Consider the following 26,660-nt stretch of genomic DNA (forward strand, 5'->3'; position numbering starts at 1 on the left):
TGTCCTGACTAATAGCCATTGAATGGAATATCCTCCATTAACGTATCTAGTTCTTTTTTTTGAACCCTGTTATGTTGCTATACTCTGTCTGCTAGGTTGAACAGCTCTTTTATGAAATTTGTTTTCCATGTAGATATTTATAGACTGTGATAGTCACCCTTTATCTCTTCAATAAGCTATACTGAGCTCTTTGAGTTTCGCTATAAGGCATGTTTTCTAATCCTTTAATCATTTTTGTGGCTCTTCTCTGAACCCTCTCCAATTTTTCTATATCCTTCTTGAAGACCTAATGAGTGATACCTCTGCAAGTCAAATGGAACCTATTTTTGATGGTGAATAGTCTGTGGCTACGTATTTGCTGCAAAAAAATGGTAGTTATCTTAAGCGGGGGACAACTCCCATTTACTATCCTGCTGTAAAATCCTGGTGGAGACAAGGCACTGTCATTTTTACTCCAAAGTCAACCAGGGTGGAGTTTCTCCTAGCTACCACATGGTAAAAACTAAACAGTGCTTTGTCTCCATTATGATTTTGTAGTGGAATAAGTAATGTGCATCTGCTATCCTGTGGTGAAAATGCTCCCTTTTTCTGTATGACAGTCATATGGTAAAGAATTCCCTTAGTATGTTCATTTTATTCGTCTTCACCTGTAGCAACTGTAAGTACTATGTTGTATTCTTCAGTGTATTGTCTTGCTTCTGCTGCTGTGACAAATCTTTGATCCTGCTTTGCCCATTCCCATTCCTACAGTGTTAAGAAATTTGCAAGTCATATAATGTACTCACAGGAATGCTCAAGAAAATGCAAACTTGTGTAGGTTGCAAAGTTTGACAGAAATTGGTCCTGTTTTCTGAATTTATGGAAGTGTGATGGGATAAGCTGTCAGGTTGAACGCTGAATGAAGACTAATTGAGGCATAAGTGGTTACAAAGATGAAGAGTTTGATTTGTGACTTCTTTTGCATTGGTTTGGTCTACACTAGAAAATTAAGTTGGTTTAACTACGATGGTCAGGAGTGTGAAAAATCCACATCCCTGAGCAGTGTTTTTAAACCAGCCTAACTCCCCATGTAGATAGCGCTAGGGTGACGGAAGAACGCTTCAGTTGATCTAGCTACTGCCTCTTGGGGTGGTGCTTTACCTACCCTAATGGGAGAGACTTTCCCGTCAGCGTAGGTAGTGTCTAAACTGAAGTGCTACAGTGGCGCCATTTTAAGTGGAGGCAAGCCCTTTAACTGCTTTCCCATATAGCGGGTAAATCTCTAATCCCGTATGGCTAACTGAATTAATTTATTGTATTTAAGTATACATGAAACAAAAAAATCTATCTTTAGTTGCTTTTGCCCCATAAAATACAAGCCAACTGCTAACTACACACACACATTCAGCAGAGACCTGGAAGCCAAGCAAAGGAAGTGAAAAAGCCACCTCTGCCAGAGATTTCAATCTTTAGTGCACAGACTCCATTCATGTCTCTCCCAAAGCCTCTGAAAATAAATGGGGTTTGCAGCATGCCTTGCAGGTGGACAGATGTGGGCTATTTTGGACAAGTTGAAGGGAGAGGCGTGAACTCAGAGTTCAGGGCTGCTTTCAGATAGCATGCTGCTAACAACTTCCTCCCTTTTAAATTGAGGGGGCCTCAGCTTGTGTACATCCGCTGACATAACTTTTGGTAATATGACAGAAGGAGAGATGTGACTTCTGAAATTGGCAGGTCCCATGTTATTAAGGCCATAATTGCACATGCATATTAGCTTGGTTCCTGACTGTCTGAAACAGCTTCTCCCACTGCACTGCTCCCTCTGTTTAGTTGGCAGCCGGTATCAAGCGAAGTGCCCGAAGGGTCGGTCCTGGGCCGGTTTTGTTCAATATCATTTAATGATCTGGAAGATGGTGTGGATTGCACCCTCAGCAAGTTCCCAGATGACACTAAACTGGGAGGAGTGGTAGATATCCCTACCCTCCAGTATAGGATACAGAAGGACCTAGACAAATTAGAGGACTGGCCCAAAAGAAATCTGATGGGCTTCAACAAGGACAAGAGCAGAGTCCTGCACTTAGGACAGAAGAATCCCAGGCACTGCTACAGACTAGGGACTGAGCAGCTAGGCAGCAGTTGTGCAGAAAAGGACCTAGGGGTTACGGTGGACGAGAAACTGGATGAGTCAACAGTGTGTCCTTGCCAAGAAGGCTAATGAGGGATATGATCATTCCCCTGTATTCGGCATTGGTGAGACCTCATCTGGAGTACTGTGTCCAGTTTTGGGCCCCACACTACAAGAAGGATGTGGACAAATTGGAAAGAGTCCAGCCGAGGGCAACAAAAATGATTAGGGGACTGGAACACATGACTTAGGAGGAGAGGCTGCGGGAACTGGAATTATTTAGTCTGCAGAAGAGAAGAATGAAGGGGGATTTGATAGCTGCTTTCAACTACCTGAAAGGGGGTTCCAAAGAGGATGGATCTAGACTGTTCTCAGTGGTGGCAGATGATAGAACAAGGGGTAATGGTCTCAAGTTGCAGTGGGGGAGGTTTAGGTTGGATATTAGGAAAAACTTTTTCACTAGGAGGGTGGTGAAACATTGGAATGAGTTACCTAGGGAGGTGGTGGAATCTCCTTCCTTAGAGATTTTTAAGGTCAGGCTTGACAAAGCCCTGGCTGGGATGATTTAGTTGGGGATTGTTCCTGCTTTGAGCAGGAGGTTGGACTAGATGACCTCCTGAGGTCCCTTCCAAGCCTGATAATCTATGATTGTGAAAAACTGGGCATAGATTTGCGCTATTTCAGCATTTTTAAGCCAATTTTCCTTACGTGCCAGGAATTCCTAAACTCTCTGAAAAATGTTAGATTAGAAAATGTTGTCCTACATAAGGGATTTTTGAGTAAAGGGGAATACAGTAAAAAAACAAAACCTGGGGTTTTTTTTGTTTAAATGATCATGCTGGAATCCTCTGCAACATGACCAATATGGCAGTCGAGCAATCCAATGCTTCACCAGCTCATTCCCTAGATGCTGAGGTGTTTAACTATGTAGAGTCAGACTGTCTGTCTGTGTAATACTTTGAAATTGGTTTCGGATTTGGCACTATATTTATAACCATTGTATCACTGTTGGATAGGAATCTGCCAGCAAGAATTTTAAGTAATGCTATCCCCTTCCCAGTTACTTTCCCCATGTATGCAAACCAGACAGTTACCACAACTTCTGCACCTCCTTGAGTTAGTGAGTGGATTATTTGTCCATTGCTACTAAATGTGATTTGACTAACGCCTCTCAACGTGGATATATTCAGATTACACTTGTATGTCATACAGTATGTGTGCACACACACGTTCTCTTACTTCATTTTATTTTTTGGCAGAAACAATTGGATTTTCTTGCAACTTATTACAAGTTGAGGGAAACAACCCTTAAATCAATGATCAGGAGGTGGAGTGATACTATATAAAAATGGGCAAAAACATTAAATGTGGACATTGAAACTTAAAAATATGGCTTGCTATGCAGAATAATCAGGACTGACAGGATTTATTGATTTTTATCCCATCATATGACAGGCCTTTAGGTAGTTCTAATGAGCCTGGAAGTTTACTAAGTGCTGTTTAAAAATCAAATTGCCTGTTTCATGAGTGAGCAGGCGTTTTGTCCAATGTATAGAGATCGCTGTTTGCCGGTAGTGGTTTACTTACTGCTCTATAGAAAAGGCCTTTGGGTAATAGTTAATCCTAGTTCATTTACTAAATGAAATATACCAAATGTTAAAAGAATGAATTATTGCACCACTAGACTGTTGCAGGAATTAATCATCGTTCAGTTCTCTAATATCCTTCTATGTCATTTTAGACAGTATATAAAAGTTCCCTTTCTGACAGATGGGGAGATATAAAAACGTTGCTTTTTTTCTTGTGATTTTACTCCTTTTTGAAACTATTTAGGAAGTTTTAACAGCCTTACAAATCTTTTTGCTATGTGAATATCAAACAAAATGGTAATCATTATGACCTGAAGGTTGTGTGTGTATGTGGTGGTGTTTTTGTTTTTTTTTAAGAGAAACAAATTGTGCAGCAATAGCAAATCTCCCTTTAACAGGATGTTACCACATTACAGAGAGAGCATCTTTACCCCATCCAGGAGATGTTGTTTCTTGTGATTTTATTAAATTGAGTGTAAATACTGACTGTACTCACTGGTGTGCTGTTCTCTTGCAGGAAAATAGACTTTGAGTAGTGAATAAGTGATAACTAAATACCGAAGTACTTGTTTGTCCTCTGTCTAATTTGCTGGGTCCATAATTGATAACTTTTCCATAATCTTTTTTTTTTTTTTTTTTTTTTGGAACCATTCTGCTGCTTTTGGACTTTTTTCCCCTTTTCATTGAAATGCTATTAGTAGTCTCATTGCTATTAGCGAATGAGAAATGATTATGCCTTTATTTATTTATTTTATTTATTTATTTTGGTATGTGATCATTTCTGCTAGGAACAGGGTGGATTTGATTTCGATCAAATTGATTTAAATCACTAGTCAGGAAGACTCAATTTAATCATGGATTTCTATATAAAAGTGCATTCTTGTTGGTGGTTATAACCTAAATATATATTCTTCACAACTCAGATGTAGGTTTCATTCTTAGAAGTTACACACTATACATTTTTAAAGTGATTTATTTAGAAAAATTTTCAGATTAGTTTTATAGCTATAATAGAAAATGAACGGTTGGTTGTTTCGTTTACCAAAGGTCATTGAAGCAGATATTTATGAAGTCATTGGGAGGTGAACTATCTCCAATTCAGCAGGTTAATCATTGATATATAGAGGATTTTCTTGCCATGCTGTATTAGGAGGAGAACATAGACTCATGGACTTTAAGGTCAGAAGGGACCATCATGGTCGTCTAGTCTGACCACCTGCACAACGCAGGCCACAGAATCTTACCCACCCACTCCTGTAACACCTAACCTATGTCTGAGCTATTGAAGTCCTCAAATCATGGTTTAAAGACTTCAAGGTGCAGAGAATCCTCCAGCAAGTGACCTGTGTCCCACGCTGCAGAGGAAGGCGAAAAACCCCCAGGGCCTCTTCCAGTCTGCCCTGGAGGAAAATTCCTTCCCGACCCCAATATGATGATCAGCTAAACCCTGAGCATGTGGGCAAGACTCACCAGCCAGACACCCAGGAAAGAATTCTCTGTAGTAACTCAGATCCCACCCCATCTGACATCCCATCACAGGCCACTGGGCATATTTACCGCTAATAGTCAAAGATCAGTTAATTGCCAAAATTAGGCTATCCTATCATACTGTTCCCTCCATAAACTTATCAAGCTTAGTCTTGAAGCCAGATATGTCTCTTATCCCCACTGCTCCCCTTGGAAGGCTGTTCCAGAACTTTACTCCTCTGATGGTTAAAAATCTTCGTCTAATTTCAAGTCTAAGCTTCCTGATGGCTAATTTATATCCATTTGTTCTTGTGTCCACATTGGTACTGAGCTTAAATAATTCCTCTCCCTCTTTGGTATTTATCCCTCTGATATATTTATAAAGAGCACTCATATCTCCCCTCAGCCTTCTTTTGGTTAGGCTAAATAAGCCAAGCTCTTTGGGTCTCCTTTCATAAGACAAGTTCTCCATTCTTCGGATCATCCTAGTAGCCCTTCTCTGTACCTGTTCCAGTTTGAATTCATCCTTCTTAAACATGGGAGACCAGAACTGCACACAGTATTCCAGATGAGGTCTCACCAGTGCCTTGTATAATGGTACTAACACCTCCTTACCTCTACTGGAAATACCTTGCCTGATGCATCTCAAGACCTCATTACCTTTTTTCATGGCCTTATCACATTGGAGACTCATAGTCATCCTGTGATCAACCAATACTCCAAGGTCCTTCTCCTCTGTTACTTCCAACTGATGAGTCCCTAGCTTATAACAAAAATTCTTGTTGTTAATCCCTAAATGAATGACCTTTCACTTTTCACTATTACATTTCATGCTATTACTATTACTCCAGTTTACAAGGTCATCCAGACCTTCCTGTATGATATCCCGGTCCTTCTCTGTTTTGGCAATACCTCCCAGCTTTGTGTCATCCGTAAACTTTATTAGCACAGTCCCACTTTTTGTGCCAAGGTCAGTAATAAAAAGATTAAATAGAATTGGTCCCAAAACTGATCCCTGAGGAACTCCACTAGTAACTTCCTTCCAGCCTGACAGTTCACCTTTCAGTATGACCTGTTAGTCTCCCCTTTAACTAGTTCCATTTCCACCTTTCAGTTTTCATATTGATCCCCATCTTTTCCAATTTAACTAATTCCCCATGTGGAACAGTATCAAATGCCTTACTGAAATAGAGATAAATTAGATCCACTGTGTTTCCTTTGTCTAAAAAAATTTGTTACCTTCTCAAAGAAGATGATCAGATTGGTTTGACATGATCTACCTTTTGTAAAACCATGTTGTATTTTGTCCCAATTACCGTTGACCTCAATGTCCTTAACTACTTTCTCCTTCAAAAATTTTTCCAAGACCTTGCATACTACAGATGTCATACAAACAGGCCTGTAGTTACCTGGATCACTTCCCTCCCCCCTCCCCTTCTTAAAAACAGGAACTGTGTTAGCAATTCTCCAACCATACGGTACAACCCCTGAGTTTACAGATTCATTAAACGTTCTTGCTAATGGGCTTGCAATTTCATACGGCGGTTCCTTTAATATTCTTGTATGAAGATTATCTGGGCCCACCGATTTAGTCCTATTAAGCTGTTAGAGTTTGGCTTTTATCTCGGATGTGGTAATATCTACCTCCATATCCTCATTCCCATCTGCCATTATCTCTAAGCTCCTCATTAAAGACTGAGGTAAAGTATTTGTTTAGATACTGGGCCATGCCTAGATTATCCTTAACCTCCACTCCATCCTCAGTGTTTAGCTGTCCCACTTCTTTCTTTGTTTTCTTCTTTATATGGCTATAGAATCTTTTACTGTTGGTTTTTAATTCCCTTCGCAAGGTCCAACTGTACATGGCTTTTGGCCTTTCTCACTTTATCCCTACATGTTCTGATCTCAATAAGGGAGCTTTCCTTGCTAATCCCTCCCATCTTCCACTCCTTGTAGACTTTCTGCTTTTTCTTAATCACCTTTCTGAGATGCTTGCTCATCCAGCTTGGTCTACAATTCCTGCCTATGAATTTTTTCCCCTTTCTTGGGATGCAGGCTTCTGATAGTTTCTGCAACTTTGACTTGAAGCAATTCCAGGCCTCCTCCACCTTTAGATCCACAAGTTCTTCAGTCCAATCCACTTCCCTAACTAATTTCCTTAATTTTTTAAAGTTAGCCCTTTTGCAATAAAAAATCCTAGTCACCGATCTTTTTTTTTAAATCTTTTAATTTAGTTTGAACTGAATTAGCTCACGATCACTCGAACCAAGGTTGTCCCCTATAAGCATTTCTTCTATGAGGTCTTCACTACTCACCAAAACCAAATCTAAAATGGTATCTCCTCTTGTTGGTTCAGCAACTACTTGGTGAAGGAATCCCATCAGCTATTGTATCCAGGAAAATCTGAGCTCTATTATTATTGCTAGCACTTGTCCTTCAGTCTATATCTGGGAAGTTAGTCTCCCATGATCACACAATTTCCATTAGTATTTACTTCATTAAAAACATTAAAGAGGTCTCTATCCATATCCAAATCGGGTCCCGGCAGTATATAGCACACCCCAAGCACGGTCCCAGGGGAGCTTTCTTGCCCACTGTGATTTTTGCCCAGACTCTGTCTTATCCATTCCATCACTTCTTATTTCTTTACAGTCTACCTCATCATTGATATACAATGCTACTCCACCACCTTTACCTTTATTTCTGTCTTTCCTAAACAGCACATACCCTTCAATACCTGTACTCCAGTCATGACTACTGTTCCACAATGTTTGTTATCCCTATAATATCTGATTTCACTTACTGCACCAGTAACTCTGGTTCCTCCATTTTGTTACCTAGGCTCCTCGCACTGGTGTGCAAACATCTTAATTTTTGCTGTTTGGCTTTGCTCACATTTTTTACCTGATTAGGCCCAGACATTCTACTGCCAGTATCACCTATTAGACTGGTATTTATGCTACCCTTCCTCCTTATGTCCATTCTCCTACCCATGGCTGTATCCTTTCTTATTTCATTTTCTTACCGCTCAGTGTTAAAATCCAGCATGGAGATTACCTGGACATCTCCCAACCGTCTCCCCCAAATTCCTAGTTTAAAGCTCTCTTAATCAGTTGTGCCAGCCTCCATCCTAGACGTCTATTTCCCTCCTTACTCAGGTGAAGTCCATCCTGAGAGAATAGTCCTCTGTCCATAAATGCCTCCCAGTGGCCATACATCCCAAAGCCCTCCTTATAGCACCGCTGCCTGAGCCATCTGTTCATCATCACCTTGTCACATCTTTGTTGCCCTTTTCTAGGAACAGGCAGAGTCCCACTGAAGGTCACCTGAGCCTCGATTTCCTTAAGTGCCTTCCCCAGCCTGGCATAGTCTCCCCTGATACAGTCCAGTGAGAATCTTGTCCTTCATGTGGAAACAAATTATATGACCATCAGTGGATTCTTTCCCGGTCCTGTTAGGATCCTCTTCTGCCTCAGTTCCACATCTTAACACCCGACAGACAGCACACCCTTCTGTTCTCTGGATCAGCTCTGGACAGACATTTAAATTTTTAATTAACTAAAACAACGCTATGTATTCTGGATTTTTTTTCTTCAACAGCAAACATATAATAAACAACTAAATTCAAGAATTCATATGCTTATTTTGTTAAAACATTCTAGTTTTTTGAAATCAGGTTTGTTAAATTGTTAACTAAAATAGTTAAATGAATTTAAAAACAAAAACAAATTAAATTTACTATATCAGCCAGGTCAACATGAGAAACTTAAAATTTTGGCTTCTGTAGCTAACTCTGTCTTCACCTTCAGTTTCCTGTTTGTTCGTAATCTGGAAAAGAAAAAACAAGCTTTCCTGCTTTTCAGGTCGCAAACGATTTCTCAATTTGGAATCAATTAATCCAAAGGAAGAAAATATTCTTTCTGCACTGGCAGAAGAAGCTACTGCTGTTAAAAATTGAGATTATGACTTCAACAGTCTTGGAATCCGAATGCTTAAGTGACTTCCACCAGTTCACTGGTGTGACTTTTTTTAAAACATCATCAGCAAACATATGTTTCTTGAATGGTTCACCCTTAGCTCTGAAGTTTATAATAGTTGGCATTCTGAAGGGATGATTGCTGGATTTCCATGTCATAGCCAACTCCTCCTCTTCAGCAGTTAAGGTTTGACCCCAGTACTGAGTATTGAGAATATTTGCAAGAAAATGAGCTGGAGATAGTGCTTGTCCCATTTGTTTTTTACATGCTTGTAATTTAACTCAGTCATTGCATATTTCTCTTTTTAAGCTCTCACTCAGTTCCTTCTAAATTTCTACAGCGTCAGCAATAAAACAGCTATTTCCCTGCATTTTGTTCAAGGCTACGGAAATAGACTTCCGGGTACTCAGCATGTGTTCAACATTTCTCTTAAGCCCAATGTTGAGAACTTTGGCTGTGATAGTGCCATCTATTTTTTCACGATTTTGTTCACAAACTCATCAGATTAGTCCAGTTCTTGATCTAGTGCTCAAAACAGTCCACCACTGAGTTCCATTGCACGTCTTATGGGAGAGTTAACTTGGTTCCTCCCACTTTTTTCAGAGCAGCTGCTGCAAAGTGGTTGTTACAGAAGTATTTTGCAATTTCAACATCATTAGCCTTTATTTCTGGAACACTGAAATCTTTGGCTAGAAGGTGCATCAAATGAGCACTTCAACTGTATGTTTTTAGCTTGGGACTCTATTCTCTGTTTCTTCTCATCTTGGATACATTTGCAGCATTGTCTGTGACCAAACGGCATACTAGACATTTGAATTTTTTTTCGCAGTTTGTTAAAGCTTTTACTGCTGCTACTTGTAAGTATTCTGCTGTGTGTGCATTTCTTGATGTATCCATTGTTTCTGTAAGGAAGACATTCCCTTCTTCTGTTGCCACACAAGCACATACTACAGGATCATTGTGGACATTGCTCCACCCATCAAGACTCAGATTAACAATTTTACCCTTTTGCACACTGCTCAACTTCTTTCATACACTTTATCCAGCAATTTGCTTGCGACATCTGCTCTATTGGGTGGACTGTATCCTGGTCTTAATGACTGAACCATGTTAATGAAGTGTGGGTTCTCAATCATACGCAAAGGAGAGTTTGTTGCATAAACAAACTGGGTGATTTTTTTTATCAGTTACTTCTTTTTGTAATCTGATGGTTCTTATCACACTTATCTATGATTGTTTCTGGATAATGGAGATTTTTTTTTTGGCTACGGGTGATATACTATGGCTACGTGACATACATGATGTGACTGAAACACTATGATTGGCAGATAATGCTGAAACTATAGAAAATGATGGTGATCGCAAAGGTGGATAGTCTTCAAAATCCTGTATGTTGAGGATGGCTTCTCCTAAATAAAATAAGTCAATGCAGTTGTTATTACCATACCGCTCGTTTAGTATTACTCATTGCATTCACGGACACTCAGTACTACTTTAAAAGTGAAACTGTAAAAGGAAGATCTGCCTGTTTCAGCCATTTTTTTTATCACAGCTGCATCTAAATTGATAGTATCATAGAGTAACAAGTATATTTTTTGCTCAAAAGTGAGAATTCAAGAATAGTCCAGAAGGAAGACAGGCAGTCCTTAGGAAAAGTAATGAAATAAAGTTTACTAACCTGAAGATCTTGAATGTTCAGACATGTTCCTTTCATCTTCAGCGTATGTTCCTCCTGAGAAGGAACACTTATGATATTTTTTCATTCTGGCAACCAGGCCTTGCGTTTCTTTGTTGCACTGTTTGCATTTTGCACGCATGCCTGTCTTACCCAGAGATAGAGGAACTTCATAAAATATTCCCAAACTGGTTCTCTTTTATGGCCTGCTGCCATTATAGGTTTTCCCTTCTAGTGAGAGAATGGTATGGAAGATTTCAAATCAATGGAGGCTATACTCAGAAAGACCTCGAGAATTCTGGAATATGCTGCTTGAACAGTTCCACTTTTGTTTCTACTGCCTTTCCCTCCCTTCTCACCTTTATCTGGAGACTTCTTCTCCTTGTCTAAATCTATTCTGTCCTCAACAATCTTCTATTCATTGAGCTTTTTGAAACTTTGCACTTTTAGAGAGAAGTAAGGGATTGACTCTGTGTACATAAATTTGCAGAGGACAATAAGGTTGAGGTCTGTTATTTCTCACTTCTATTTATTTATTTAAAAACATTTTTGCTGTTAACAAGCATGTTTTCTCTGGAGACACAAATCCACAGTTTGAGAACTGCCAAACTAAGCATCCCTGATGGTATCTTCCAGACTGAGCACTGAGTCCCATTGGGTAGATAGAAAGATTAGCCTAAATCTATATAGAAGCCCCTGGAACCCCATAAGATTAGGTCCCTAATCCATGAACTATTGGAACTCATTTACAAAATATTTTCTTAAACATTACATGAATATATTGTCTCATACTATAGAATTAGAATTTATAATCCCTATTCCATGGTGAGATATCTTTGACCTATAATGTATCTTAATTAAAACTATCTTTAGATCGGATTTTTTTGAAGATGCTTTTTGAGGAAAAAACCTATTTAAATAAATATTTAAACTTTTTTTTAATCATTGATTTTTATCCACCCTGGCTAGGAAGCCCCAGGAAGATTATCACAAGATCATTTGATAACCAAACATTACAAATTGCTGGATTTTATTATGAATTGCATTCCAATACATTCTGACTGGAGATGTCTGCCATATATGCATAAAATCTTTTTACCACAATTTCTCCAACGTTTTATCCTCTTTCAGTCTTTATATATTTTACTTGACGCTATAAGGTACCATTCAAATAGTATCTTAAAGAAATTTTATCATGCTGCAGACTCAGGTTGGTCTCCTCTTTTCCAGACAGAATCCCATACCTGTGAGGTAATGTCTGTCCAGATGCTTTTCCCACAGTGCCCTATATGGACATTTCTTCTTTTGGGTAGGTGTCTGCAGTGATTGATATACATTATAACTCTGTTTCCTAATGGATCAGAAGCCATTGCTTGTACTAAAGTTAGTTTTCTGTATGAAACAATTTATCTAGACAAGTTTTTGATTTCTAAATAGGATAAAATTCTTAGACACCCTGCCATGCATATGTATTTCCTGGCTCTTCCAATCTTTAAAACACAATGGTTTGTGGTTTAAGTTCAAATCTGGATAATTTGCAAATGTTAAACATTGGCAAAGGGAATTTTTTTCTCTAGTTCTAGCCCAAATCGTAGTGTAGCCTTTGCAGAGGGGTAATTATACCTTTCTGGAGGTGTGGGGGTGGTTGGTTGGTGTGTGTGGTGTGTGTTTTTTTTTTTTTTTTTTTTAAATTAAACCCAGGTAACCTAGCAGTATATACTCTGCCACAATTTTCTTGCCGAATAAAGATCAAGTGTTTGGGTGGATTAGAGCAGGGGTTCTCAAACTTAATTGCACCACGACTCCCTTCTGATAACAAAAATTACTACACGACCCCAGGAGGGGGGAGCCCGAAGCCTGAGCCCTGCCACTCTGGGCTGAAGCCCTTGGTCTTTGGCCCCGGGCAGTGGAGCTTGGGCTTGAGCTTCGGCCCCAGCAAGTCTAATGCCAACACTGGCTACCGCATTAAAATGGGGTTGCAACCCACTTTGGGATCGCAACCCACAGTTTGAGAACCGCTGGATTCGAGCACCCCTAAACTGTTATTGCTTTGAGTTGTCTGGTTTGATATTACTATATAATTGGAACACCTGTTGTTGGGTGCTTACAGAGTATCTCCACTCACTCTTGGTCTGTTTATTTCATATAAGTTCTTTTATTCTTTGCATTCCTGCTAGTTTTATCTGAGATGATTATAGGAAGACTTTGAAACAAGAAAGATATCTCTGGCAAAATAGTCATTTTGACTGTGACTTTTCTACCTAACCGTGAAACTGTATAATTTTCCCAGCACACTCTATTTTTTTTTCATTTGCTGAAGTCGTGATTTTGACATTGAAATTATACAGCTCTTCTGGTTTTGTTTTATATTTGAATCCCCAGGTATTTTATAGAACTTGTCCATTTGTACTAAATGTTTTCTGGAGGGATGACTTTTTAGAGCCTAGCAAAGATAGAGCTAATGTTTCAGATTTGGCATAATTTACTTTAAAGCCAGGAAATTTTCATTTAGTTAAAAAATACTGTGTCATCAGACTATAAAGCTAATTTCTGATGTGTCCCTGTAAGTTTTATCCCTATGATGAATTCATTATTGCTTTTCCTGTATGTAAAAGGTTCCATGGCCAGTGCGGAAAATAAAGGAAACAATGGACATCCCTGCCTAGTTTCCATGTGTAATTCAAACAGAAAATTTAACCCCATTGATTCACTCAACAGTTTTACAGCTGGTATAAAGAGAAGTTATCCATTTATGGGACAGGACTTCAAACAGAAAGTTCCACTTTATTCTATCAAAAGCTTTCTGTGCATCAGGTGATAGAAGAAAAATATCTCTTTTGGTGTGGCACCATGGAAGAGTCCAAGTACTCTGAGAATATAGTATTATCTGACACTTGTCTGTCAGTTAATCCGGTTTGATCTGAGTTTATGTAAACCAAGAACGTGGAGTACATTTGGTTAGGTAATATTTTTCTAAATTCTTTACCATATGCACCTCTTTATAGGCCCTTGTTACTGCTAATCATGATAAAGTCTTTCCAACTTTAGTAGCTTCTTTCATGGAGTAAGTTCCTCCCTTAACAGAATGTCATTAAAGGTACCCCTCCACAGACTTGTTAATACCTCTTTAAATATCTTGTAAAAATTCTGCTGGGAAGCCATCAAGTTCTGGAGTTTTACCCCTCTTCATACTTATGATTGTTTATAAGAAGTCTTCTGTTATTTCTTTATCTGAAGCTTCTTTATCTATTTTGTTTATCTTTGGCAAGCCAGCTGCTTACAGATGTTTTTGAATAACTTCATAGCTTGGAGTATGTGAAGTACATATGTCAAGGCTGATTCCCCAATCTGGCACTTTGAGTGCAGGTGTGGGCCTGCAAGGATTCTAAAAATTAATACTGGCCAATCCAGTCTGGTATTAAACTCCCAAGGTTACAGCTTTTCTCTGGCCCTGGATGGGTAGATGCTGCCACCACTCAAGTGCAAAAAAACTCCCTTTGGACCCAGGAAGGTACACTTGAGAATTCCTCCCTGTGGGGTACTCTCAAGCCCTTTCACACCCACTCTGGAGAAGAGCTGAGATAAGAAAACAAAGGAAATCAGCTGTTGCCATCAGCTAATTAAACAACCTATCCACAAACTTCTTAGGACACAAAACCCAATCCTGTTCTTAAAAAGGGTAAATTTCATTAAACAAAAAGAAAGAAAATACATCTGGAATGTAGGCTATTGCTAGATTTAAAAAAGAGCAAATATAATAATAAAGCATCAAGAATGGTTTTCTTGAGGTCCAGCTTAAAGGTTACAATCAAAACAAAAGCACCTGGGGTTAGCACAGAGGAATCCACAAGCCATAAAGAAATAAGAGAAACCTAATCACCTCTTCGTATTCCCTGATCTATTTACATATCTGGGGTTTCGATAAGTAGTTTTGAGGTATGATTTGGTGGGGGTTTTTTTTTTTTTCATACCTGGTTTAAAGCTTCTTACAGCATTGCTGTTCTCTCCTCTCTCTCCGGAGAACAATAGACAGACACAGAGGAAAGTTTTTTCCCAATTTAAAAAAGTTCTAGCCTTCTCATTGGCTCTTTTGGTCAAGTTCCCACTCCCTTCCTTTTACCTATGGGCTTTTTTAACCCTGTCCAGGTAAAGCAAGTAGAGAACAGCTACTAACAGGGGTTTTGTAGCTAACTGGCTGTGTGTCCATAAAAGGGAGCTATCCCCGCTTCATTTATCACAACATAGGTTTTTATAAGAAGCAGGGAAAATCTGCACATATTTCAATAGGGTGTGTAGCTACCTTTGCTGATTGTTCTTAGTTGGTGAAATAATGTATTGCTCTCATCTCTTTAAGCATTTGGGCCAATAACTTGTCACTTTATTTCCTTTTTCATAAAACGTATGCTTTGAGTCAGGTCTTCAAACAGAAATTTCCACTGTCGTCTAGCAAAATCTTTCTCAGTGGTGTCTAAACACTGGTTACTCCCTATTGATATACTTTTTTGAACCTGTTTGTACGAATCCCTTGCAACCTTTTTATCTCCTGTTAGTTTTAATTTTTTCTTGAGCTCTTTCAATCAACTGACTCTTAAATACAACTTCCTGCCTTTCATAGAAGATCTCACTTTATATTTGTCTTTATCATTTATTTGGAAGTATTCAACAATATCCTTTTTAATTGCTGCAACCGGATCTTTGACCTGGAGCAGCAAACAGTTAATTTCCCATAAAAATGATCTTTGGGATCCGTCCATCCCTTTTAGCAAATATTACTTTGAATGGGCATGAGCTGACCATGTAATAGCACCAATTTCTGCAGACCAGATCTCCTTCAATAAGGATTTAGAGATTAACATTAAATCTATTCTAGTGTATAAACGCGGGTGTGAATAAAACTTATTATCTCCTTCCCATGGGTGCAGTTCTCTCCAGAAATCTGAGCAACTGAGTTGTCATAGAAAAGTTAATGCTGCGCCTGTTTCCTTCTCTCCTATGTTGTCTTCAGATCTGGGACAGTAAGGAATTTGGTGTATAATAGAAGTCTCCTCCAAGTATAATTTCCCTTCCCCAAAATGTTGTAATATTTTCAATAAATTCTTAAAGAGGCTTAAAGCTTTTTGCTTTTGATTGGGGGCATACACTGAGCCCCCTGTTAATATCCCAGTAGTTGTGTCCTTTAATGAGAAACTGTCCTTCCTTATCCTGAAATTGATCTTTAATCTGAAAAGGTACATGTTTAAAATATTCTGCCCATATTGGGTTTCCTCCCTCTGCGTTTTCAGGCAATCTCTTAATTCTAATGTTTCCCCTCTATTTTCTTTATCAGATTTAATCTCTCTCGCTCTCCTAAACCCTCCCCCCCCCCCCCTTTAGTGCCAAGCAGTTCTGCAGCTCTGTGTCTTCATTATTTCTCCTTGGCCAATTTCTAACACTGATTTGAGAGCAAACCACTGTAACCCCCCCTTTTTTTTCCCCCTGCTATAATCGTAGATATCCGATCATTTGTCTTGGCCTTAAATTCAGATCAACTCCCCTACTGTCCGCCTTGATGCTCAGTTGATTTTCTTTGGCTTTGGTTCTTCCCTACTATCTGCTGTGTTTTCACTTGTTCTCCCTAATCTGTGAGTCACTCTTTATTGAGGTACTTTTTTAAAAAAAATTTTCAGACGTTTTTTGGAGGGTCCATCCAGTGCAATCGTGTACTCTTCCTTCTTGGGACTTCAGTGGGTTTAGGGTAGTGATGCCCAACCTTATGACAGGAGGGCCACATAAACCTCAGCACAACCTTGAACAGCCATACTGGGTCAAACTAGAGGTCCATCTAGCCCAGTATCCTGTCTTTCAACAGTGGCCAATGCCAGGTGCTTCAGAGGGAATGAACAGAACAGGTAATCATCAAGTGATCCATCCCCTGTCGCCCTTTCCCAGCTTCTGGCAAACAGAGCCTAGGGACGCCATCCCTGCCCATCCTGGCTAATAGCCATTGATAGACCTAACCTCCATGAACTTATCTAGTTCTTTTTTGAACTCTGTAGTCTTAGCCTTCCACAACATCTTCTGGCAAAGAGTTCCACAGGTTGCCACTACGTTGTGTGAAGAAATACTTCCTTTTGTTTGTTTTAAATTTGCTGCCTGTTAATTTCATTTGGTGACCCCTAGTTCTTGTGTTATGAGAGAGTAAATAACACTTTATTTACTTTCTCCACACCAGTCGTGATTTTATAGACTTCTGTCATATTCCCCCCCCTTAGTCTACAGATTCTGCATATTTCATAATATTTAAAGTCAGCTGTATTAATACTTTAAATTCAGCTTGTTCCACATGTATTTAGATAGGTTGTTTCTATGTACAGTATTGTCTGTTTACACACTTGTGCATACTAAAATGCTGTAAATATGAGAACAAACACTAATGAAACGGTCTTTAGTATATTGTATTGAAGCAAGCTGCAGGCCTTATGAAATATTCTGGTGAGCCATGTACGGCCTGCAGGCCGTAGGTTGAACACCTCTGGTTTAGGGAATTGATGTACCCAGATTACTTTGCTATGTCCTCAAACTCAGGCATCTATCTTAGACCATCTGTTGCGTATTTCCTAAACATTACTCCTGTACTGGACTGCCTGGTGGCTCCTTACATGTTGGTGTTTCTTCCTGTTTCTAGTATGTGGAGAGAGCTACTCTTTTTGAATGACCCTGTTAAACTTCTCATTTAACCTTTTCCCTTGAAGCTTTTACATAAACTTTCCCTTCTCCAATCTTTTATACTAGTCAGTATATATTACAGTTCCTTCTACATGGCAGATGGAGAAAAAATAAATATTTTTACATCCTCCTCCTTTGCCTACTAGGGGCTTCCCAGATCAGAATTCAGCTGGTCTCCGCCTGAGTAAAGGAAAAAATCGAATAGGATAAATTCTGTCCACTGAGGTTCAGGCACCTAACTTGGTCTTTGTGCCTCTTACCATCACACATTCATATAGCTTTCTTTTCAAGCCAAAGTAGTTCAGTACGCTAAATTACAAAGGAGGACACAGTGGTCACAGGTGTCTCTTAATGCATGGGAAGGCAATGCAGGTTAAGCATTTTATGAGTCCTCATATCCTGTGCATCAATCTAGACTTATTGACAGGGGTGAAGGTGACTTCAAATTTGAGGGTGAGTTGAATTTCTAATTTCCCCACTGTGGCAAAACTTGAAAGCAAGGTAGCAGCTCCATTGCTCTCCATTCCTCTCCATTCCAGTACTTAGTGTCTAACAAATAGAAGTATACTTTCACTGACTATCATTTTAGCATAATCTAGCTAAATGGTTAATGTTATCATATATCACCTCATTGGGCTTTAAAATTCATGCCCTGTTGAAGTGAATGAGACAGTCCATGCCTCTCTGAGTTAAGGTTTCGAGTTGTCAGCAGACTTGAGTAAACATAAATGCGTTGGCTTTCATGTGAAATTATCTTCACAACCACAAGCACTAGAGGCTTGACTTATCTTTAAAAAAAAATTAGATTCTGCAACACTATTATGCAGCAAATTCAAAAAACAACTATATAGCAACATAGGTAGCTTCATAAATGCATTGTTGACTGAGCCATATGTGTTTGTGTTCAAACTACAGGAGCTATTGGCTAAAGTGTAGTAGTTTCTCTGCATATTAACCGTTTGGGGTTTAAAAATTAGTATTGTAAACTTACATTTGTTTTTCATTTTTTAGGAATATTTTAGTGGACAAGCCTAATGATCAGTCTTCAAGGTGGTCTTCAGAAAGCAACTATCCTCCCCAGGTAAGCATTTTAATTCTACATTAGTACTTAGACCTGTTGTGGCTTCCAAAGGCCCAGATTTTAAATTGCAACTTATATTACATCTTGACTGTTGTTAATCTAAACAACTGGGTTATTCATGTTGGTATGGACTGAGTGATCTGATACCTAAAACTTTACTCGCTTTTCTGTCTCTGTTCTTCTTGGCAGGAATATTTACATTTCCACCAAGGGCATGTTTGCCTCCTTGTTTTTTTAAAACAGTTTCCTTTTTGGGGCAGAATGTCATGTTACCACAAGTGAATTTGGCAGGTATCTTTTTAATTCTTCATTTCAAACTTCAAGAATCCAACTAAAAGTGATTCAAGTTATGCTGTCATTGAGCATTGGTGGGAATATGCCATGCAGGCCCCATCTCCTCAGCACTATGAGAAGCTGTGATAGATTTCCTGTGCTCACCAGTCTTGTTTCAGTGAGGGTATTCTGTCTTCTAGAATAGACCACATACTCTTCATATTCATCACTTAAACACTGCCAGACTTCTAAACATGGAAGCTGTTAGAAACAGTAAATTGTATTTCCCTTTCTTTTGCCTGATTACTTTGTTAGAACATGGTTCTGTTTGTTCACTTGTCTTAATGTCACAACTTTAGTGTTGAACTCCTCCCTATACTATGGTATTTTGCTTTCTGGAACTTCTGAGAGATGTAAAATCTGTTCATCCTACCACTTTTCTTTCAAAATATTTGTTCGGCTTTTTCTCCAATAAATGTAAGCTCTCCTGTTAAGCAAATAGATTTGCATGTTTGCAAATTCTGCTATCCCGCTTACTTCTTAAACAGTCTAGTAATATTGGTAGAAAGTGCTCCTTTTTATCAGTCTTCTGGGACCACTTTAAGATCACAGATTTTGTCCTACTTTATATATAAGGCTAAGATTATGTCACGGAAGTCACAAAATCTGTAATTTCGATACCTCCATGACATTTTCTGCTTCAGGCGGTGGGACTGGAGCTGTTAGGTGGCAGACACATCCACCCAGAGTTTCCAGCGACCCTGGGAACAGCAGTGGTGGGTGCTGGACCCCTCCCTCCACATTTTGTCACTGTTATTTTTAACAAACAGTTACGTGTCTGACGTTTACTAAAAATAACCATGACACAGTCTTAACCTTACTTATGACCTCACAGTGCTTTTGGCTGCATTTGTTTTCTTTGTTTTCTAGCCTGGTTGTTTTACTCTGAGTTTACATTTTTCCTGATCCAGGCAACAAGAGATTTTCTTTTCTCCCCCAGGACCAGTATTATTCACAAACTTCCTTGTCACTTTTACCTCACTGGATCACAACTTCTCTTTTTTTTTCTGTTTATGATTTGCTTTTAAATTCATATAATTAGCGTATAAGGTACCCTGCTGCCACACAAGAGATTTATGAATGTTTATAATGTGCAGCAATAGTAACCCTCCATTTACCCACCCAAGGAACATCAGAAAATTAATCAAAAGAGAAAACAGTGCAAGATTTAGTCTGTTTGGGGCAAATGCTTGGCTGGAAAGATGAATGTTCTGTTTCAGTCTGAAGGCTAACGAACATGCACAGGACTGACAGTGTTCTACAGCAGTGAGATCAGCCAATGTGAATACCTTGTCTCCAGTCCTCAAGTTTACAAGTCTAGGGCCTTTCAGCAAAAAGTATTTTCAATGACCTCCGTTGGCACAAAATTAATCTACAAGAAGTCTTATACACCATAAGGTTTTGGAGTTCAGAAACATTTCACAGTTGTCAAAAGCTGCTCTTTCCAGTGCCATCCAGCTATGATGAAGAATGACTGATTCCTTTTGGATCCTGTTGGCCAAGGTTTCTGTTCTGGGATTGCTATTTAGGTACATACACGGCCACATCACTGAACTATGAGCACCTGTTCTGGTTTTGGGAACATTAATTTTTACCTATTTGGTTGTTATGTCTGTGTTGTCTTCTGACTTTACAAGGCCAGAGATTTAAGGAAAACCAAATCATGCATATTTCACATACCAACTTCCTCTGATCCCCAGTACATCTGCTCAGTTTAAAATTACTTGTTTTTTATCTTGTATAGCACAAATGTATTTTGTAAATGTAGAAAAAATTTTTGTTCCCCACTTCCAAGCAATCTTAATCCATCCTAGAATGTTTACAGGGTAATGAAAATTGAGATAGCAAATAATCTTCTGCTTTTTTCCTCCTTACAACCGCTGTGGCAGGCAGCATATTCTTACTTCGTAGTATCAATTAGTAAGGAAATATCATGTGGTATATTCAGAGCATTCAGCCTCACTTTCTTTCCTAGAGTGTTTGGCAAGAATCTAGTTCTCTGCAACTGGAGACTCGTATTTCTGTCATGGCTTGGGGTCAAAAACTTTGTTTGAAATTAAGCTCCTATCCCATAGGTGTTTTTCACTTTGATTCTATAGCTTAGACCCTTCAGACTTAGGCACCTTTATTCTCATTGTGAAGGGTAATTAGAAGTTTACTCATTCCTATTTTCAGAACTGACATCAGTAGATGGAACATTCAGCCTCCTAATGTTTTTGAGAGACTTCATAACTGTTAAAAAAAAAAAAAAAAAAAAAAAAAAAAAAGCAAACACTGAGAGAAAATATTCTGACCACAGGGTCAAATTGGAATCCAGCTGAGTAAGAACCATTTCTTAAGCTTAATATGGTTACTAAGAATGTAGAGATATTTTCCTCTTTGCCTAGTAATTCTTTCTAACAGGTAATAAAAAGGGATGTCTGGTTTGGGGAAGGGATTGTCTACAGTGAACTTTTTTCTTTCTCTGACATATTTTGCCTTAGTTTGTTAAGCTCTGTCAAAACTGGATTAGTTAGAAGTGAGCTTGATTTTTCTTATGAAGTCGGCCATTAAATCAATTTAAAATATTTTTCTCTTGGCTATAGTTTTTAGTCAGACCTCCTAATAAGATCAGGATACCGCTTATGTATAGATGTCCTTTGGTGCAAGGCTTGAGGAGGGTTACTGCACGTGCATGTGAGAGGGAGAAAGGTTGGGATGGTTTGGCACTGAAAAACTTAGTTTTGTTCCTCCTTGCTGTTTCTCTCGACATGCCTGTAGTGAAATGAATTTTGGCATTAGAATTCTGTTTGATAAGCTGAATTCCATGTGACTCTCAAGAATTGTGATATATTATCAGTGTGGAATGGTGGATCTGAGTCACAAGCCCAGTTTTCAGAAAAGAAATACTTTAACAGGTTCTTGTGTAGAGTCTAAAGCAAGAAAATTCCTGTGGACAAACACAATCTAGTACAGTAAATTTTCTGTAACGTAAAAATTTGTTTTGATAGCCGTAGGATATTGAAACATGCACAGATGAAAGAAGCAAAATTGTACTTTCAAGAAATTAATTGTATTTACATATATAATGTAACTAGCGCAAGTTTTCATTGGCATTGCTCATCCATGTTTAACATTTAAAAGTGAGGTATGAGGAAATAAAGCCCTTTCATTTCATTGAACTTGGCGAGCCAAGAAGCTTTATAATTTTGGGGTCACAATAGTAAAGGCTAATCAATTGTGTGCATGTAATGAGAGCTGTGTGGTAGAGATCGCAAGTATCAGTATTATTTTGGGGTGTTCTTTTTGTGAAGCTTTTTTGTTCACTTCCAAGGAATCAAACATGCCTTATATAATATTACACACAAAACTGTGTTTAAAAATATCAGCGTTGAAAAGTCAAGCACACAGAAGTTAGGAAAAGCTATAATTAAGGTTCCCTTCCCCAACCCTGTTTCCTTGTCCCTTAATTCAGCCATTTGTGTACATTATGATTGTCTTTAATTACATGATCACACAGTTTTTTTTCTTTTGGACCACTGCCTCATTCAGTGCACAGAATGGCCAGTACTCAATTTAATGAGCAGCTATTCAATATTTAGTTTTCTCCTCATTTGTTCAGTGTGTAGCCCCAGGCCTTATTTATTATACACTATGCAAACCTTGCTCTGAAGACAGCATTATTAATTTCCTCATGGGCTTCTCCTTGGCACTTTTCACTATAGTATCTGACTGTTTCACAAATGTTAATGAATTTATAGTCACAATACCCCTGGTGGAGGAGATGAGTTACTGATACCTCTGCTTGTCAAGATGACAATTGTTGTCCCATTGTTTACTTGATCTTCCTCATCTGTCTGTCTACCAATCTGTCTCTTGTCTTATACTTAGATTATAACATTTTGGGGGGCAAGGGCCATCCCTTTGTTCATTTATACACCGCTTAGCACAATGGGGTCCTGGTCCATTTTACAGGTTGGAACTGAAAAATTAAGGTCCGAAGTATCCACTAATTTAGGATGCCCAATTTGAAGCACATAGGCCTTGATTTTTTTTGAGTACTTAACATTATAGAACACTTTATATGTTTTATATGTATAATGTTTCAGTAATGCCAAAATGAAACATTTCATTTCAACATAAAATATTTTGTTTTGAATCTCAGGCATTTTGACAAAAGCAAGTAAAAGCTGGTCATAACAGCAGATAGATGGCGGTGCATAGTTGTAAGCTTTAGCCCAGCAGTTAAGGTAATCATGTGGGAGACCTGGGTCCAGCTCATCCTCTGCCTGATGTAGAGAAGAGCTTTGAAATTGGGTCTCCCCCTGTGCAGGAGAGTGCTCTAACCACTAGGCTATTCTGGAATGGGGCTTTCTCAGTCTCTGCTCTTGAAGCTGCTCTACTTTCTATAAATTAAAAAGTAGTTGGAGCTAGGACTTGGGTCTCTCACATCCGAGGTGAGCGCTCTAACTAGCAGCCTGTAGATAGATGAATGAATGAATGCAGTCATTCTCAAACTCTTTCCCTGGCCCAAAGACTATTCATTGACTGTGAACTATTAATTTGAATGGAAGTTGGTCCAATAAAAGATATTACCTCACGCACCTTGTCTCTCTAATATCCCTGGACCAACATAGCTACAACTATTGTACATATGTAGTTACAGAAAGTGGAGCAGCTTCAAGAGCAGAGATTGAGTCCCATTCCAGAATAGCCTAGTGGTTAGAGCATTCTCCTGCAAGCGGGGGAGACCCTAGTTCAAGTTCCTTCTCCATGTGGGTGGAAGGGGGAATTGAAATCAGGCCTCCTATATTCCAGCTGATGCCTCCAACTGCTGGGCTAAAGCTTGTAAGGAAGGTACTACTTCCTTCTCTTCCTGCTGTTTTGGGAAACATAGCTGAAACATTTCAACTCAATTTTTTGTTTCAATAACATTTACACTTTTTGAAAATTTTCAGCAAATAAAAACATCATTTTTTGTTTGTCCCCAAATTACTACTTACTTTTTTTTTTTTTCCCTCTCTCCCAAAGTTGCCTGCAAACTGAAAAATCCATTATTTGCCCAGCTCTAGTCCTGACCAGTAGGGTTTGTCTATTCAGAAAGGCAGCACCTTCAAAATCAGTGTTTTCTAATGCCATTTTGGGGCACTAGTTTTGTGCTGATTCACAGGCTAAAAAGTCTGCTCAGTGAATCTTCACCACTTAATTGTTCTTTATGTTGAATTACACATGCGTTTTCTTCTCTTCTCTTCCTCCTCCTTGTTGCTGGAAAAAAGGAATGGTCCATAAGAAACTTCTTAATTTGAAAAGCGCATAAGGGGGAGGGATAGCTCAGTGGTTTGAGCATTGGCCTGCTAAACCCAGGGTTGTGAGTTCAGTTCTTGAGGGGGCCATTTAGCGATCTGGGGCAAAAATTGGGGATTGGTCCTGCTTTGAGCAGGGGGTTGGACTACATGAGCCCCTGAGGTCCCTTCCAACCCTGATATTTTATGAACTTCTAGTCTATGGGCATAATAAAGAATCTGAGTAGAACAGGAGAAAATCCACCAATTTGCAGAGTAGCTGAGGGAAATAAAATGTCATTTGATTGGTGCAGTAGGGTGTTTGTCAGGTTGTTCATTGAAAAAGAAATTGAAAGTGGAAGTCTAAAACCTCAGCATACCACTGAAACATCTGAAATACTACCCCTTGGGTTATATTTAGTAAAGGGGTTTTCCAGCCATGTGGTTATGGTAGAGTTAAAAGGCTCTTGTGGCCTTGAAGACCAGGAGTTGATTATGAATGAGTGCCAGCAAAAGGAAATACACTTCAGCTGTTTGTTAAACTGGATACTTTCTGGATTCACTCTTGAAATAGAATGACAGAAATTATATGTACAATGGTAAACCTGTGATGTAGTAGTCTACTTAGGCAGAAGCTGGTATATTCTCTATTTTCCTACTAGTTCGAGGTTTACAAAGGAAATGTAATAAAATTGATAGCATTGGAGACCAGACTTTCATTTTATGAAAGAGAATCTTAGCTGTGATTCTATTCTGAAGTACTATGTATGTACAATGATATGGATTTCTGTGGTTGATGACAGTTAATATATAAAAGAACAGGTTTTTAGATATAATCCTTGTTATAAACATAGAGTAAGCCTTTAATGCAGTGAACTGTCCGCAGTCACTATGCCTGACTTTTAAAAAAAAAAAAAAAAAAAAAAAAGTTATGATCTTGTATTTCTGTTTTTTTATATACAGTTCCTCGTGTGTTAATGAAATGCATTTACCTCCAGGGTGAAACTGTGACAACTGCTTATTAATGAAGTGAAATTGTTTATGTTGAAAAACTAGCAGAGTATGTTGTGAATCAAATTGCAGGGGTAATATTAGGTAGATAAGACTTTAAATGTTTGATTCAGCCTGTTGGTTCTGGAGAATTCATATAATACTTCTGGTCTGTATTAGCTCAAACTATCCTTATAAAAAATAAAACTTCCTAAGGAGCAACTTTGATTTGCCAAGTACATAAACAGTCATCTGTTTCAAAAGATTTTTCTATCCCTGCAGAGTGAAGGCAGATTTTGTTCTTCTGCCTAATCCCAAAATGTTACCTCTTGATTCTTCTCCTGCTGTGCAGATCATATCAGGGAGTGATTTAAAGTATATTAAAACTTGTTCAACTGTATGTGTTAAACACAATGTACATTCAACATGTGGCATGGGCCAGATCTTCAAAAGAACTCAGTTCTCGCTATGACACTTGGGGTCACGTTTTTTTGATGCCTATGTGACTGGGTAGTGGATGCTAAGGTAATATGTATAACTTTCGTTACACTCCCCTTTTCCACTGTACCTCGGTTTATTTCTCTGCTGAAGCACAGGCCGAAGTTTCTGCGGTTTTAGGACTTCTCAGAAAAATAATTAAACTGAGTTAAACCTCAGGATTATAATGCAGTCCCCTGAATGTTGGTGCTACTAGCAGTTGTCAGTCAGCCTCAGGGAAAGTACTGTATGATTTTCTTAGAGAACAAACATTTAATCGAAACAAAACCCTTTGGAATACTTTTGAATAACTGGTTTAATAAAAATGTTAGGCACTGAAGCTACTGGTGCTCCTTGTACAAACTCTCCCACTTTGTTACCTTTACATATAATTCAGTGCAAGATTTCAACAGAGCGCATATACCCTTTTATACTTTCTGCTCTGATCTTCTCTCTGATTTTTTCAGTCTCTGTAGTGTGGCATCACTCTGTGTGTGTGTGTGTGTGTGTGTGTGTGTCAGTCACCTAGATCCTCCAGAGCCAAAGGAAAATGGGAGCCTCAGTTCCCTTCTAAACACCTCAGAACCTTCTCAGCACAACAGTCAGGAGATCTTCACAATCAGCAGCAATTTCAGTTCCTGAGGTAATAGTCTGTCTCCTCTTCCAACAAGATTAGGAATATGCAGCCTGTATCTAAAGTGGTAGAGGTATTGGAATGCAGCCTTCACAGCAGATGCATTTCTTGATCCTGTGTTGGTCAGCCACTGAGTCCACAGGGCTGTCTCCAGCTCCTATGTTTATAACTTTCACCCCGTGAGCTCTCTTTGGCTCTTCTCTCCGATGGTGGGGGTGTAGAACCTTCAAGACTGCTCATTCCCAATGAAACCTTTTGCAGAGCTTCTAAAGCGGTTAGTAAACGTGTCCGCAACTACCACACCTCATTTCTAGATGTCTCTGCCCTTCCAACTAAGATGCCCTGCACATGTTGTGCAGAGACTGGT

At 38.9% G+C, this 26,660-nt stretch overlaps 1 protein-coding gene across 5 annotated transcripts in view; it reads left to right on the plus strand.

The window, feature by feature from the left end:
* Positions 1 to 26,660, plus strand: part of MKLN1 (muskelin 1) — a 179,983-nt gene that overhangs the window by 16,935 nt on the left and 136,388 nt on the right. For 3 of the 5 annotated variants that reach the window (XM_073328850.2, XM_073328852.2, XM_073328854.2), the window contains exon 2: positions 18,529 to 18,598. The exons of 1 other annotated variant lie outside the window; for it this stretch is intronic. In XM_073328850.2, coding sequence (XP_073184951.1) covers positions 18,529 to 18,598 — 70 coding nt within the window. Of the gene's footprint in view, positions 1 to 12,042; positions 12,122 to 18,528; positions 18,599 to 26,660 lie in introns of those variants that run through there. One more of the 5 variants, XM_073328851.1, reaches the window with a different exon arrangement.

This window comes from Lepidochelys kempii, chromosome 1 (assembly GCF_965140285.1).
Source record: "Lepidochelys kempii isolate rLepKem1 chromosome 1, rLepKem1.hap1, whole genome shotgun sequence".
NCBI classification, from domain to species: domain Eukaryota; kingdom Metazoa; phylum Chordata; order Testudines; family Cheloniidae; genus Lepidochelys; species Lepidochelys kempii.